Raw genomic sequence first — 16884 nt, 5'->3', positions numbered from 1 at the left:
TTAGTTGTTATCAGTCTCATGATATTCCTTCCCCCGTCAGCCAAACATTCCTTTCTCTCTACATGTTAGAAAGCTAGAACAGTTTGTTGTATTCTACTATGTTTATAGACACACACACACTATTGTTAGTTTAAACCTACAATTTAAGTCTATAATGCTTAAGTAGTTACTGATGCTTTATGCATTCTGGAGTAGTTAAATCAATTTATTTCATTTGTGGGAATAGTTGGGAATCTCTCATAACTTTGTAAGGGGCATCCTCTAATTTTTGACAACCCAGTATTCCACAGCTGCTTGTAATATGCATTGCTGCAAGCAGCAGTGGTCTGACAATTTGGAATTTGAGTTTTGTTTCCCTTCTTATTTGAAATCATAGGAATGATTGATAGCTCAGACCTATCTTTTCAGTTTAGTGATTCAAGAAGACCTGAAAGTTGCCTGCTAGGTGTTAATTAAGATATTACAGAAGTTGACTTCTTACCACAAAGAGGCATGAAAAAGTACAGGTTTATTCTTCATTTTTTTGAGTATTATTATTACTACAGTGAATTTCCTTTATGTGAATATGTAACAGAAGAAGTAAATGCAATCTTGACATCTTTAATTTATACTAAAAAATGCAGGTTTCTCTTCCTAGTTGCCATTCTTCATATAGAGTTTGGAAGATGGGTACTTTTCAAGTTAATACAAAAGATGGGGCTCTCTGCTGACATCCACCAAATGTGATGGTGTTGTGATATGTTCTTCCATGTCACTATTTTGTATAAGAACAGAAAGTAGATAACTGATCCTGATGTTATTTGACCTTTGTTACAAAGTTAAAAGATGTTTAGCAATACTTTTGTGCTAGGGATGATACAGTATAAAGTGAAAGAAATCGAAGAGTAATGGGGCGAGCTGTCGAATATCCTACATGTAATTTCCTGAAATTATTTTGGATTAAAGTATTATAAGAATTTCAACTTTTAAAATGTTTTTATGCTTTTCAGAAGCCTTTTGCCTTGTTAGTGTGTTGAAATGATGCTTTCAAATGTCTGTTTCCTTGTATTTTATAATTTGAATTATTTAAAACAACTTTGCAGATGACCTCTTTTCTATACCTGCCAAGTATTTGAGGAGACTTGATTAAATTGCATGAAATTTTTTTAAGTATTGAAAAAATGAGATAGTAAAAGGCAACAAATTTATACCCGAAATAATACAAATTTTCAAGTTACATAAAGTATACTCATTTTCTTGAATAGTGCTGTTCTGGAAACTGTCCACCTTGTGATCAAGTTTGTGGGCGGACTCTAGGCTGCAGAAATCACAAATGTCCTTCAGGCTGCCACAGAGGTAAGAATAAGTGAAGGATCCCTGTAGTGATGGAATATTGTTTATTTTTGCCAAACTTCATCCTTGCATGACTCCATGTGGTGCGTAATGAATTCTTTCCCTTGTTTCATGTGGGCTTTTTGTGGGGGCAGTGTGTTTGAAAGGTTTTTAGTGCTGGTTAGAGCTTAAGAACTTACATAATGCAACCTAAGATTTTACCTGGTAATTTTGCTTAGCATTGTTCCTCTGAAATTGTGCTGTCCCCTTTCCAGCTGCTTAATTCAAAATCCATAGCATGACTTTTTCCCAAATAAATCCATTCACTGAATATGCATAACAAAGTCCAGCTATGTGTAGAAATGGTCAAGTCTGCATGGTTTTTAAAAAATCCTAGAACATGTGATACAAGTGGGCTTAAAATAAAATAATAATAATAAAAAAGTTGATGGAATTTGAATGTCTATCAGTGTCCTACTGGTAAAAGAGAAAAGAACTTGTTAGTGACTATATGAAGGATAACAAAAAAGTTTACTTCTGCGTCCAGTGACCTCAGTTAAAAAGATGCTGAAAATGGTCAAAATTACCTGGCAGTTTTTATCCTGGCCAATTGCTTTGACATTTACTTGGTAGGGGATTAAATTGGACCGAGTGAAAAAGTGGCTGCCCTCTCAGCAATTTTCTCCACAGAGGCTGCTGCCCTGCTGAAACAGCAGCTGAGTAGCCTGTGCAATTTCCCTTGGTATTCTGGACTATATAAATTGCAACAACTGAGGAAATAATTCAGAACTTGTTCAGCCAATCTTACTTTTGAGGCAGTGATTCTTAAGAGGACAGGGCAGGTAAATGTGGTAGTTGTCCCACTGCTAGTAAATTTATCACCACAAACTAGTGTTTTGTTTTTTCCTCTCTTAACTGGGCCTCTTCTCTTCTTCCCCTTCCTTTCTTCTGCCTTCCCCATACCCCCCAAAATCCTGGAAATACATGTTGGGGTTTCTTGTACTGTTAGAAGAAAACTGGTAACATTGTTTTTCTGCATTAGTTCAGTTGATAACAAAATCATAGAATATACTTTAAAGTGTATGTAATATATCAAAACAGTAAAATTGTCAAGATTTAGGTGCCAGAAGTTGAATCTAATGAGTCTAGTAAGTATGGTATCAGATGATAAATTTAGAAAATAACCTCTGTGTTTTAACAAATTACAATCCAGTACAATCTGTAATATCTTGTCAGAATGTTTGAAAATATTCCTAATGAAAGCAATGATTTTCATTTCAAAAGATTTCTATTCCTGCATTTTTCCTTATACTCCAGTATTCTAAGAGCTGTGGTTTGATTGATTGATGATTTTATCTTTAGTATGTTATACTAGGTCAGGTTAATTTTGTAATGAGCTGCCAGGTCTCTGTGACCACTGATTTTAAAGGAAATAGTATTCCGCCTAGAGAAAAACTAGCCTGATCAGGTCCTTTAAAAGTTAGCTGATCTCATTATTATGAGAGGTTCCTGATAATAAGCACTTGGCCTTTAGCAGGGGTCCCTGTAAAAAGGTGTAGCTGAACCCAGGACAAAAGGTAATTCTGTTCATGATATGATACTTACCTGTCTTTTTGATTAAGTAATCATTCTTGCTGAAATTTACAATGTGTTGCCGGGGAATAGAAACATTTTGTTTCCTACTGTAATACATTGTAACAAACACCTGATTTGAGAATGTTCTCTGGCTTTAACTTCAGGCTTACCTGTGATCTCCGCCCTTCCATCTTTTTGAGAATATAGGCAGTTGTCTTCATTAATAAAATATTTAAATAAATTGTACACATATTGGCTCCTCTGGCAGTACGGCTTTAGTTTACTTTTTAAAGGTAGCTGTGCTGATAATGTATTCTAATTTAATTTACTTTGCAATATAGACTGTATCCTTCCATCCTTTTTCCTTCAGCAGCTTTTTGTGATCAAGAGATCTGCTTCCCAGATCCTTCTGACAAGTCAAAATTGCTTAAAAAGTTGTGTTAATGCTTTCAAAGCATTGCTTTCTTTAATGTTTCAGAATGCAACGTGATTTATAAGCCCAAATCCCATGTCTGAATTTGCTTTTTTAGAAAATATATATTCTTACTGTCAATTACACAATAATAAAACTTACCAGATAGCACTTTATGAAGGGATAGTGTGGGAGAGCTATAAATAAAAACATTTCACAGATTTTACAGATCTCTTTAAAAAAGTGTCAGGTTAGTAGCATGAGTGACTTTATATAGGAGGGCAGGATCTTTTCAAAAAGCATTAATTATACACAGGCTAAATATTTCTTTAATATCGTACAAAATCTGCAAAACCTTGCTGTACCAGTTTTTCAATGTCTCTCTTCTATCTTTTGAATATAGATGAAGGATGACATGTCTTCATATGTTTGTAAAGCTGAAATATAATTAACAAATCTTAAATGTTGTGTAATCCAAATGACTGGGTGTTCTTTTTAAAATGTGAGAGGTGGATTATTTATAACTTGATACCAGTCAACATCTGTAGAATAACCTAGATTATTATTATTATTACCGTTCTCTAAGAATGGTGAAATTCTCTTTCCCAGGAAGGAGTTGAAACCAAGCAGAAATAAAAAAAATAACATTCATCTATTATAGGACAATTATACAATGTGCATATTCAGAGTTAATTTAGTTACCATTTTTTTATAGCCAGTAGCTTATTCAGGTCATCATATTGTTAATGTATTTATTTTTAGGTAGCTGTAATCCATGTCCAGAGACTGTAGATGTGAAATGCAATTGTGGAAAAACTGTCATTAAAGTGCCGTGTGGTAGAGAGCGCACCATCAAACCTCCCAGATGCAAACAGCTGTGCAGGTCAGTATAGAAAGTGTGTGTTTTTCTAGTTCTTCAGTGTCCTTACAGAGAACAGTAAAATATAACATTAAATGGCAAAAAGTATTTCTGTAATTGGTTACAGATAGTACTTCTCAGTGTTCTGTATTTTTGACTGCGCAGATGGAGGTTAGCAATAATCCTTGCTGTCGGATACCTCTTTGATGCTGTGGTTTCATGAGCAGCTGTCAAGGGGGAGGTTCTGCCCCACCTAGCACTTCCTATTCTGTAGTCCCACTCACTTCTTCAAGTCATCTCTGGTACGTTCTGAAGTACCTCCATCGGGCAGTTTGCCTAGAAAACTTGGCTAGCAAAAGGAAAAAGAATATTTTCTATTGGGGTGAAGCCAAATTACTTAACACAGAGTAGGACTGAAATAGCTGCTTGAATAGGCAAACCCAACGTTGATTTTAATTTAATTTAGAACTGCTGTATAATTTTACTCTACTGTTAACCACCCCTGAAGGTGATAAGTAAACTAATTTTAAAAACAGTAACTTTTTCATCTCAATTCTTTTTATTTTGAGCATAATTGTCCAGTGACTGTAGCTTGCTTGCTGTAATATTTCTTGCTGTCATGTTGATTCATTCTTTGATTTTACTACAGTCGACCACCTACCTGTCACCACCCTACCCAGGAGAAACACTACTGTCACTTTGGTCGGTGTCCTCCATGTCGTCAGTCCTGCCAGAAAACATTAACGTGCGGCCACTTGTGCCCTGTTTCTTGTCATGATGAAGCACTTGTGAAGCAAAGGGGTTCAGTAAGTAAACAATGAAAAATGGTGTGTTATTTGTGCTCAAAAGCATGAGCAACAGTTGTTTGACCTTAACCTTATGTTGGAGGCTTTTGGAGTGCAGAGTAAATAAATAATTAAGCACAGAGGTACGCATACTGCTTAAGTGAGAAACTAAGTGATTCTAGCTCCTTTGTTGTTATCTAATTAATTTTGTAATATATATAGTTGAATGTGCAGTTTGCAGTAGTTGTAGTTACTCAGGAACTGATTTTTGTCGGAGTTGTGTTGCAAATGTTTAATTTCAAATGTAAGCAATTACTTTTAACATAAGAACAAAAAATCAGTTTTAACTTTTATTTACTAAATGATCAAAATTTGCACGAGTTACAAATGAGACGTTGTTTGGCATCAATAAACATGACGTATGCGCTGCATGACGATAACTGAACTTGTTTAGCAATTGAATATTTATTTTTTTTTTTACCTCTATTAAATGCTTAGAATTGTTTTGCTGTGTTTTTTTTTTTTTGTTGTGTGGCTTTGTGTTTGGTTTTTAGCAGCAGGACCACAGGCCTTTGTTTTTCTATCCTTAACTGTGCTAAGGATGAAATTATAATGTTGTGTATGTGGATTCATTAGAACTGGGATTTCTTCAGATGACAGGTTTCTTTATGGTCAAGCAGATACTTCGATTTGTGTTTTGTATTCAATTACTGTTGTCTTTTGCTCTCAGCATCAGTCTGCAGGTCCTTGGGAACAGCCATCTGAGCCAGCTTTTATTCAAACTGCATTACCATGCCCTCCCTGTGAGGTTCCTATACCAGTGTAAGTATCAAAAAGAAGACAAATAAAAGAAAGTTTTGGTATGGAAAGATATTTTTCTCATTTTATCTTCTTGTAGAGGTGGACATGAAAATAACTGTATTTTCCTCTTCAGATGCAGAAAGCCTATGTGAATGCCATTCTCATAAAACTGGGAGCACTGGTGGTTGTCTAATAGGCGATTTTGTAGTGTGTGCTCACTGTATGAAAGGACTGATAGTGTCCAGCCAGTTTTTCATGCCTCTAGTAGTTCAACTGACACCATTGCTTCTCAACTTGAATGCAAAGTTGCTATGGGAAATCTGGCATCCATAGATTTAGTAGTTACATGGCAGAAGGCAATCAGGCTAAGTGAGCAGTTTTCCATTGTAGTGGAGCAGAAACATTCTACAGTGGAATGCAGAGGTCCTAAAAGCCAAATTAGCTTGGGTATGGGAAGATTATATTGGAAAGCTAATTGGGCTGTGTAGAGTGAAGAACAGGGTCCTGTGCTGCATCTGCTTCTCATACTAGGTGGAAGACTGATAGCTTTTGTTAATAACCTGCTGTCCTAAAGGCCATCTGTAGCTTTATGTTAAAGAAGTTGTCAGGAATAATACTTGGGAAAGAGATGACAGATATGAAATCTGAGGTAGGAAGAAAATGTTGATTTTTTTCAAAATGAATTGAGCAAAGGATTGATTTAAGTTTTAGGAGATCAGTGTTTGAATGAGTCAGCATTTAATACCTTCGCAATTCTGATCAATGTGGAGTTCTTTCAAGGAATGGTAGACCATTCTAAAAGGATAAACATAAGAATACTAGATTATTCTAGTTCTGACACAAAGGAGAAGATATTTGGAAGCAATTCTGGTAATTTTCTAAAATAAAAATTATTAATTTTATATACAACTATAATTAATCGGCATGTGAGACATTGTTTAGGGATTGCCATCATACAGTAATCCAAACACCTGTTGAAAATGATAAGGCATTGATTTGCACAGATAGATGCTTTTCTCTTAGTTTGCACTTTTTGAATATAGATTGCATTATTTTTGTGTGAAAAGCACTGTCACCGTTTTAAGTCCCTTATCAAAGATATGTGCTTTCTAAATCTGATTTTTCTCTCTTCAACAGGGAGTGTCTTGGACAGCATGAGGTGAGTCATGGAAACTGCCTTTTAAAATGGAATATGAAGGACATCTCACTTTGTCAGTTTGCAAAAAAAGAAAAAAAGTCTTAAGAGAAATATATGCTTTTTCATATTTTAAAACCAATGAAGTACCTTATCACAAGGGCTTACATATGGGAAAATATTTTAGTTCCTTTTTGGAGAATATATAACTATTTGACTTTTTTGAACTCTTGGACAGAAATTTAAACTCAAGATTTATGAAGCTATTTGTGTATTCTTGCAGTTTTAAAATAGTTTAAATAGTGTTTAAATTTTTTTGAGAGCTCTTTTCAGTGTATACTTCTGTTTGTTTTTTTTTTCCCTTCATTCTATAGTTATTATTCTGTTCCTGTAACACACTTTCCTCAGTCTTAGAAACTGCTATGTTTATTATAAAAGGATAAGGAGCATAGTGTGGGAAATTAAAATTCTCATGTGACTTGGATCTAAGCATGCATGAATGAAATCAGACAATGTCGTGGAAACTTTTTTAGTGTTACTTGTTAGCTGGTCTTGCTGGTGTGCAGCCTTCTCCAGTTTTGGATTAAGTCATTGTCTGTTTTGGCTTACATGAGAAGAAAATCTAAGTGACCCTTGAAGCTAAATAACCATCATCATTATTCACAGTAATTTCTAAAAGTTAGGAAATCTAATGTCAGCTCATTTTTTCTCTGTTTTGGTAAACTAATCTTTAAAAAATCCCTATTGCTATTATGGCTTTGTCTACTATTAAGTCTGGCATAAAATCTACTATCAAATTGAATAAAATACACTGTCAAAGCATAGCTAATAATACTGTAACAAACCTAATTGCATTTTAAGCTAGTAAAAATTCTGAAGAACAAATATTAGATATTTAAAGACACCCTTCCCTTTTTTATTTAATAATCTTTTTGTATGTGTTGCAATGGTGGCTCAATTATGCGGTGGCAACATCTACAAATGCTGTTAACAAAGTTTACATGTCCACAGTCTGTTTGTACAGGGCATTTATTAATTCAGCAAAGCCATGAGTACAGCTTCCATAGAGCTATTTTGACACCTTGTTGGTTGCTAAAGAAGAATGTGTACTCAGAATGGATGAAGAGAACAAGTGTGCCTATTTGTTCTTGAAACAACTGGGTTTTGGTTTTGTTTTCTACAGTAAAACTTGAAGGTGTATCAGCCAGTGTTTTATTGAGTCAGTGACATGTTTTGTGACAGGACATAGTCAAATCTCATCCTAACTCTCATGAATTTATGTATAAACAAAATATAGCCTGTGGTCAATTGACCCAATATATAAATTACTCTAGACAATGTTACTGATTTGGTGCTATTCAGATGTACATTGTTGTGACGATTATGTCCTTCTCCGTAACAGAGGACTATATGGTGGTTCTTATTAGTGAAAATGGTTCCAATTACTACATATTTATAAGTACTTATTTCAGAATTAATAAAAAAAAATCCCTTCTCTGTTGCATGTTAGTCTTGGCAGAATCAATCAATGGCTTTGGGTCATGTCTTCTTTATGGCTCAGTATAGAAAATAAGGAAAAATCCCTTAGTCTATGCCTGATTGTAATTATTTATTGATGCTATTCTAGATTAAATGTTCCTTCTCTTGGCCACAAGAGCGCAGTGCTTCCTTCCTGCTGAAGTTTAGCAGTTTCTGGCATAGAATTACATGTGCTAATATTTGAGATTTTGACATCAGTCAACAAAAAGAATGATTTGTTAATGTATGTGTGAGGGAGTGTTTACAGTGTATTTTATGTGTCTTGTATCTTTTTATGTTTTATTGAGATCTCTGGAAAGGAAAAAATTCTTAAAGTCTGTTCAGTGTTTTACAGCTACATTGGCTTTTACAAGTGATCTTGCCTCAAACTAATGATAGAATAGTTAGAGTTGGAAAGGACCTTAAGATCATGTAGTTCCAACCCCCCTGCCATGGGCAGGGACACCATGTCACCCAAGGCTCTGTCCAGCCTGGCCTTGAACACTGCCAGGGATGGAACATTCACAACTTCCCTGGGCAACCCATTCCAGTGCCTCACCACCCTTACAGTAAAGAACTTCTTCCTTATATCCAATCTAAACTTCCCCTGTTTAAGTTAATTTACTTTTGTTAACAAGAGAAAACAGTTGTGTGTATTTCTGAACACTTCCCTCCTATAGTAGGTTTCAGCCCCTGAGGGGGTTTTCACTGGGAAATGTGGACTTTTCACAAGTGATGAAAGTAGCAATTTTCTCAAGCAAGGTTTTGCTGTGAAGAGGGGCCAATAGTTGTGCTATGTTGCTGCTTATTTTGGACTGTTGTTGTATATTCTATGATGGAGGAGGTATAAAAGTTAAGACCTAGGAATGAAACTAGTTATAGTCATCTTGTATTTTACCAGGTTGTCTGCAGGTGATGAGTAGGAAGGGAGAATAAAAGCAAATACTTCAGGACTTGTATAATAAGCAAATTTACTGTGTTTGTATTTTTACTTGAGCAATAATTTTGATTTGTGTAGGCATTGGAGTTGGCTGTTTTGTTGGGGATCTGTGTGGTGGTGTGTTTTTTTTCTTTTTTTTTTTTCTTTTAATTTCAGTTTGGCATTTATTTTTAGGAGATTGATTTCATTTGAGCTCTTACATTTCTTTGGGTATTTAGAACAAGCAATTTATCACTTGAAACAGAAGACTTAAAACTACTTTTCAGATGATGTAATTGTATAAAATCTGTGTTCAGTAGAGGTATAAGGTTTAGCTAAAAATAGAATTTCTTTTAGCTACAGTGTACAGCCTTGTTTTAAATATTTCTTTCCATGTAAGTTTTGGATGTTTTTATAGATATTTAGAAAAATTTAAAACTCTTTGTTCTTGGATTTGTAGGTGCTTAAAAGTAGTTCTCAATTTTGTTTCAGGTTGTCTGTCAGAAAAATCACATATCATCAACAGTTGCTGCCATCCCAAAATGAAAACTTCATGGTTTACTTTGAACTGCTCTAAGCATTGGCATTTTATAGCAGTAGCATGCATGTAGTCTTTTAGATTATGAGAGCTAATGTTTATGTTCCAAATCCATTTTTGGGGGGGGAAATATTAATTAAATCCCACGCAGGGTAAACTAGGACAAACAGGGAAATCTTAACTGGAGATAGTATTAGTTCATCTACTGTATTTAATTATCTTGAAGTTGCTTCATTTCATTAACATTGTAGGGGAAGGAAAATGTTCTGGTTTTGTTTCCTTGATGACTGTTTTGAATATCCTGTAATATCAGTCTTGCTGTACCCTAGCAGATAGAACTCTTTCTTCTTGCTTTTTCTTTTTCTGTTTTTTTTTGTAGGCTGAATAGGGTTGGTTTGGGGGGTTTTCGGTAGGAGCATTAAATGCTGTTTTATTATTTTATTATTCTAGCTTTTTGAAAAGCTTTTTTTTTTTTTTTTTAGTGTTTCATTTATAGAAGGAAGATCATTACTCTGTCTTTAGCTAAAATATTATGTAAAACTTGATAAGATTCGTCTTTATGGCTAAGTATCTTACAGATGTTTCCAAAATTACCCTGCCCGATTGTACTTGATTTTTATTTTCATACGCTGGTTGATGTATCTGTTAGTTGCTTTTAAGCATCTGGGAGATGTGCTGGAAAGCCTCTGAACATTTTCTTGTCCTTCTTTCTTGTCGTCCTTTCCTTATCCTGTGCAAGACCTGTGTTCTTATGATGATGCCTCCTTATTTTCTTTCTTTTTTCAGTCAGATTTTATAAAATACTTCTAGTTGTCATCTGCATTTTTGTTATGCTTCAGCTCATCAGCCTCCTGGAGTTTGTGGCTTCTGTGATATTTGTCTTTGTAGGAAGAGTAGCAACCTCCATTTAGCCATTTCAGAAATGCATTCCAAAACCTTTTTTCTTTTTTTGTCCTTTGGATTAGTTACTGATATCCACAACAGATTGACTTGTTAAGGAGTTAAAACAAAATTTGAAAACATAATGTAGGTTTAAATTAATTGAAATTCCTTTATTTGTTGCTACCATGTCAGTTGGTTCCAGAAGACTTACCATTTATTAGTATCAAGACTTAGGAAAGTCAGTAAGAGGGGCAAGCTGAAGCTATGCTGCATAGCCAGAGGGGTGGGATGCTCTCCATAGTTGGCTGTCTGAAAGCTGCCACTGTTGCCTTGCTGGCTTGCATGCTCCACTGACCCTGGCTTTGCTCAACATTGCATTGCATCCAGTGTACTTGAGGGATGCCACTAGAAGGCATTATCTGCTTCTGCTAATTCACTTTAACTGGCACTGGTGGTTGTGTCCATATCTGATAGAAGACTAACTTCTGGTAAAAGGTCTCATCACTGTGGCTGAACTGTGCAACCATAGATCTAATCTACTATTATTCCCCTTATCTGCTGTCACTGCCTGAGCCACACCAAAAGCAGTAGTCATAAAAAAATGGAATGGTAGTGAGGAAGCAGGGAAAGCTAAGTAAGTGGTCAGTGGCAGATCTTCATGTTTAGTACAACTTTTCTTTCATTCCCTTAATTCCCATTGTCCTTTGGCTACTTCTGTTGCTACTGAAAGAAAGCTGTGACTCTGAGGAAGGCAGAGAAAGGAGATGGAGGAGGAGGAGAAAGGGTAGGATATTAGGAACAATAAAAGCTTTGGTAATTAGTGTGTGTTCACTGGGTATGGTATATTCTCTGCTTCAGTCCCTTTTTATTAGGCCTGTTACTGGCTTTTGCTCCTTGGTCACCGGGATGGTATAAGCCATCAGAGACCGAGTTGTAGGATGTTTGCAGGGGGTTGTATGAACTGAACACTCAGATTACTTGCTATGGCTGTACTGGTGCTTTAGCCGGCATAATGAGCTTCAGCTCTGACATAGGCATGTGAGAGTATTTGGACCTGATAGCTTCAGGGTTTTCTCCTGTGTATTCCATGCTTGGTCTTCAGCATGGCATGCAGACTCCTGTTCATGGAGTCTCGGTGACTCAGGATGAGGAGTTCGGAAGTCTTGTGAAATTAATTGGATTTTGCAGTGATTTGATGTGGAATACAAGTCTTTTTTCTGGGTGAAGGCTAGAAAGCATTTTTATAGGCAAGTGGATTAAAATCCAACTTTGTATATTTTTGCTTTAGGATTGAGGGAAATCAACACGGACACTGCTGAAAGGAGAATGTCCCTCACTCTGTCCTGTGGGGGACCATTCTCTCTTCTCTCATTTCAGTTCCAGTGCTCACCTGATTGTACGACCAATCCACTTGCAAACCTCGCAAAACACAAGGAAGCTTTTCCTATTAATTTCTTCCATTTTGATTGTCTTGCTCTAAAGACAGATGTGTGGTAGGACTTGTTCAAAGTAAGTGGTAGGAGTGTGCAATTAAGACTGTAGATTTGGAAGAGAGAAAAGAGAGGGGTACAGTGCAAATCTGTTCTGTCATCTTAAACTGTAACACAAAATCACACCCTTAATCTAGTCACAGTGAGTTATGTCACATTAGCCTATTGTGTAATAACATCACAAATAATTTCTGGTTTTGTCTGTGAAATTATCATGATAGAATTTTTTTTTTTTTGACAGCATCACAGAAACTAATTCTTTTCATGTGAATATTATGTAATGGCTGGAAAATGGAAACAGCCAGTTTCCTCTCATACTTGTGATATGGAGGGACTTGTTCAACTTTAGGGAAGTAACTTAATTAACCAAGTTAGGAGTTTTCACTCTGTTTGAGTAGCAATGAAGATTAAAGGCTTCTAAATAGTTACTCTAAATAGTACTGCAAAGCTCCATTAACTGGAGCATTAACATCAAATTAAAAAGTACAAATATATCATAAGACATAAATCCTAGTCCTGTCATAGAACCATTTCTTCTTCCCTTTCCCCCTCCTGGGGGTCATATTTGATAGAGTTGGTAACAAGCCTCCAGGTTGTTTTCTGTTTGTAGAATTGTAAAATGATTTGGGTTTATGATGACCATAACACAATTAGCCCTGTGAAAGCCCAGTGTGTATATGTATATATCACACACAGTGCACGTGTAGCATGTGTGTATATGTGCACTATCTATATAAATGTATTTTTTAAATATATTTATTTTTAACTTTTAGGTTAGTCCATTTCCATGTCACTCTGCAAATCCCTACTCATGTAAAAGATTTTGTGGGCGGCTTCTGGCTTGTCAGAATCATACCTGTATGAAAGAGTGTCATCATGTTACTAAATTGAACAGTAATGCAGATGGAAAGAAGGTAGGTTGATTTCCTTTTTGCTTTTGTTTTTATGTATTTTATAAATTGTTTTCAGTTTTAACTGGAAAATAAATAAGCTGGAAAGCACAGGATCTATTCTACATTCCAATGGGAGACTTGCCTGTGTTCTGTTCCCATTGATGCTGTGATATATAGATAATCTGTACTACTTTAGACTATAAAACTGAGACAGTATTATATATTTTGCAAATACTGCACCCTTTTTTGGTTTATATTGACGTGCATTACTTTGTTTTCACCAAAACCTGATTAACACCCTTGACAAGTCTTTCTGAAGTCGTTTTTTTAACTGTCAAGATTAACTGAACTACCGATAATGCCTATCGACAAACGCACTTGCAGTCTACTGGGGAAACTGTTTACTGAGGAGAGCTTTAAATGGATTGAGGAGGCCAGAAAATCTTTAGAGGAGCAGTTTGAAAACGTTGCAGAATAGGTGAAGACTTCTTAAAGATACTCGTGTTTATCAGTGTCTATTAGAAAGTGTCATTTATGCAATTAAGGTGATGTAGGGGTAAGTTGCTGAAGATAATATGAAACAAAAAAAAAGTAACTACAAAGCTGAAAATTGTTTTAGTTTTGAGTAGGCAAAAAGCACATAACTTGTGGTTTGAGAGAGTCGTGGTTTGGAGGAGAAGAATTTTTTAAGTTTTTAAAGCATTACTTGAAGAAAATGTTACAAGTCTCTGGGTGCTTAGAAAACCGAGCAAGCATTCAGTTGGGTACAAAACAAATATATTTTAACTTACTGTTACATTCTTAACTTAAATAGGATGGTATCCCTGTGGAATCCAATTATAGAAGTAGTATTGTCATCTAATAATTGTGTATATTGTAGCTGTATGATTGTGGAACTTTTGTCTGAGGAGTATGAGCTGTTAGTGCAATTGTGGAATAACTTACGGCAATAGGGTGACATCAGTAAAGTCTAAGAGTGACAGTTGTTTAAGCATCTCCAGTTATGAAAGGCTGTCTGCCTACTGCTTCAGTTAAACCAATTAAAATGTGAATGGGCCAGGATTATTCCTAGCTCCATTTGAATGAGGCAATAGGCTCTCAAAAACCTGGAATCTGTGTACATTTGAAGTATGGGTAAATCTAATGCCTCAATGTTCTTTGACTTTTTTATAAACTCAAGTTGGTTTTGACCTTTAGAGCTTTTGTTCTGTTGTTTTGGTAGACTAAATTGCAGTTGTAGTCAGAAAAGGGCTGATTAAATTCCTTGCTTGTACATCCGAGTAGTGATTTTCTGTCTGGAATTTTGGTTTCCTCTGCATGTTGTTAGAAAATGTTGCAGAAAGGCCAGCTGTTTGCTTTTATGTACTGTTAAATTTTGTATCACGCTTTTGTAGTTGCTTTCAGTTGCTATTGTCTTAGATGTGAATTTTCAGGGGTTAGGTTTTGTAAATGCTCATTGTATAAAAGTTCATTTTTAAACTTCAGCAAAAATTGTTCAACTGTGGAAGCAGAAGAAAAGGCAACTGGAAGAAAACGAGGGGAAACTATTAAAGGCTTATATACTTACGCCGTTATTTTGAGCAGCATAAAGTGAATTGTTGGCGTGGAATTAGCCCTTTTGGGGAAGCCTGCTGTAGCTTCAGTCTTGGATAAATTGTCTTTAACTTATGTAAAACTGAGCTTTTAAATGTGGTGGCAGGCCTTAAATGCTGTGCTATGTAGTAGGTTCAGTTGGTAAATCGTAATGATCAATCTGTGTGTATTTGCAGACTGGGGTTCTGGAAAAGTTATTAAGATAAGAATACAAATAGAAATTGAGCTTGATCTACTGTGCTGATGTTGATTGCACCCACCTAGAATGCGGATGACACCTCAGCTTTTGTAGACTTAGTGTAGTGTATGGAGCAGAAGCAACACCTCAGCAGCTCCATATAGCTAATGCTATATGGAAGATTATATAAAATATTGTACCCGTACGGAAATAGAATGACTGAAAGCTTGCCTCTTAAAAGCAAACAAACAAATCTCCCCACCCCTGTATTACAGAGCAGTGTGTCATGACTAAAGTATTACAATGACATGGTAGGTGGGAAAAGTTAGTTCTGAACATGAAATTACTTCTAACAATTTGCCATAGACAATGAACAGGCTTAATGGCAATTTTCCAAAGCACTAATATTAGAAGATCCTTTTATGCCCAGGAAGCAAAATGGAACTGTTTCTCTGACTGACAAACACTGGCATTTCTGCTTTTCTTTTAAAAGCATATTTTAATAATTATTTTTGCTTGAGGAATATCTTACTGAATATCTGTGTTCCCTTAGCAAAACCACCCCAACTCTTTCTTCTTTGTAAAAGGTTATTGATGGCAGCTAACAAACAAATGTTTGGCACTTACTTTAGGGTTTTTTTTTCCTTTAATTTTGTTAGGCAGGTCCAGAATGTTTGCAGTGTGAAGAGGAGTGTACCAAGCCCCGGCCACACGGCTGCCCTCACCGATGTGTTTTGCCTTGTCACCCTGGAGATTGCCCGTCGTGTCTCCAGATGCTTAAAATAAAGTGCCACTGCAAACTGTCAATACTATATATTGAATGCTTGTAAGTGTCAGAACTGCATCTAACTTTTCATTTGAATGGTACTAACTGGAAACCATATGAAATGTTAGGAGATGGAGATACTCTTATAGCAAGTTATAAAATTTCTCCTGAAAGTTTTAATTCATAATTTGGTGGGTCTTTTTCTATTTAAAATTTGTCAGTGTTTTATTTGGTGTTACTGCTAAAATTACAAACGTATAGAGTCTCATGAGCAGAACTATTTTTACAATATTTTGAATTATGCAAATATATAGTAATCTACATAATGTCTGAGCTATGTGTGGTTCTTTTATAGTAAATAAAGAATTTTATATCAAGAATTAGAATGAATGTAGTCAGTGTACAGAGTCTTTACAACTGGTGCACTTCAAACTGTAGTTAATTGGAAAATGTGTTAGTAATCATTTATATTCCTTTTTAATCATGTATGTGGCTAGAAGGTAAGCTAGGCTTTACTAAGTACAAGGCTTGTGGATTTAAGCATTATCCTTTGTGTATTGCTCTGAAAACATTCATTCCATGCATGTATGTTCTTCTTTGTGCATTTTCTTTAAGGTACCTCAAATCCTCTAAATTCATGTGGTTTTGTCTGTAAAATGGTGTAGTTTATATTAGTCCCACAGACTGTGGACAGATGAAAGTACTTTCCTTTACAGTGAGATATACTTTAAAAATGCCCCTAATCATACTGACTTTTGTTGGTTTTAATTTGGAATTTATCCCAAATACGTCTTTCCTTTTACAGAAAACTAACAAGTGCTGATTTAATAGAAAAGGAACTTCTTATTTCCTGCAAAAATCAGTGTCCAAAAGAGGTAAGCCCTATTAGCAAAGAAATACTTGATTTGATGGGTGTGTGGAATTTTGTAAGGCTTTTGAAACGGTTTCATAGGCCAAACAAGCTAGAGAAGCTTAGCCTAAGTGAATATGCCTTATGATAGATGCGAAGGTGGTTGGTGAACTGTACTCAAGAGGACAGTTCTTAATGTCTTGCTGTCAAATTAGAAGGCTATGTTGAATGATCAGAGATTTGTCTCCAAGGCATTAATGGCTTGAATGTTTTAAGCATGCAGATGAGGTTGAATGTAGAAGAGTGTGTCCTGTAATGTGGTTAAAAACTGGTCTTGAATTTATATCTTCAAAATAATGGGATGCTGTTTGATTATAAA

General features: G+C 35.6%; 1 protein-coding gene across 1 annotated transcript in view; it reads left to right on the top strand.

The window, feature by feature from the left end:
* Positions 1 to 16884, top strand: part of NFXL1 (nuclear transcription factor, X-box binding like 1) — a 47430-nt gene that overhangs the window by 10661 nt on the left and 19885 nt on the right. The window contains exons 11-18 of the mRNA XM_057431056.1: positions 1245 to 1335; positions 4061 to 4181; positions 4807 to 4963; positions 5673 to 5764; positions 6881 to 6902; positions 12999 to 13139; positions 15549 to 15715; positions 16461 to 16530. Of these exons, the coding sequence (XP_057287039.1) occupies positions 1245 to 1335; positions 4061 to 4181; positions 4807 to 4963; positions 5673 to 5764; positions 6881 to 6902; positions 12999 to 13139; positions 15549 to 15715; positions 16461 to 16530 (861 nt within the window). The remainder of the gene's footprint in view (positions 1 to 1244; positions 1336 to 4060; positions 4182 to 4806; positions 4964 to 5672; positions 5765 to 6880; positions 6903 to 12998; positions 13140 to 15548; positions 15716 to 16460; positions 16531 to 16884) is intronic.

The sequence above is a fragment of the Pezoporus wallicus genome, unplaced genomic scaffold, assembly GCF_028554395.1.
Source record: "Pezoporus wallicus isolate ANWC-B61680 ecotype Strahan unplaced genomic scaffold, APGP_CSIRO_Pwel_v1 contig_7684, whole genome shotgun sequence".
NCBI classification, from domain to species: domain Eukaryota; kingdom Metazoa; phylum Chordata; class Aves; order Psittaciformes; family Psittacidae; genus Pezoporus; species Pezoporus wallicus.
The sequence above is the reverse complement of the archived record's forward strand: the minus strand, read 5'-3'. Positions and strand labels throughout refer to the sequence as shown.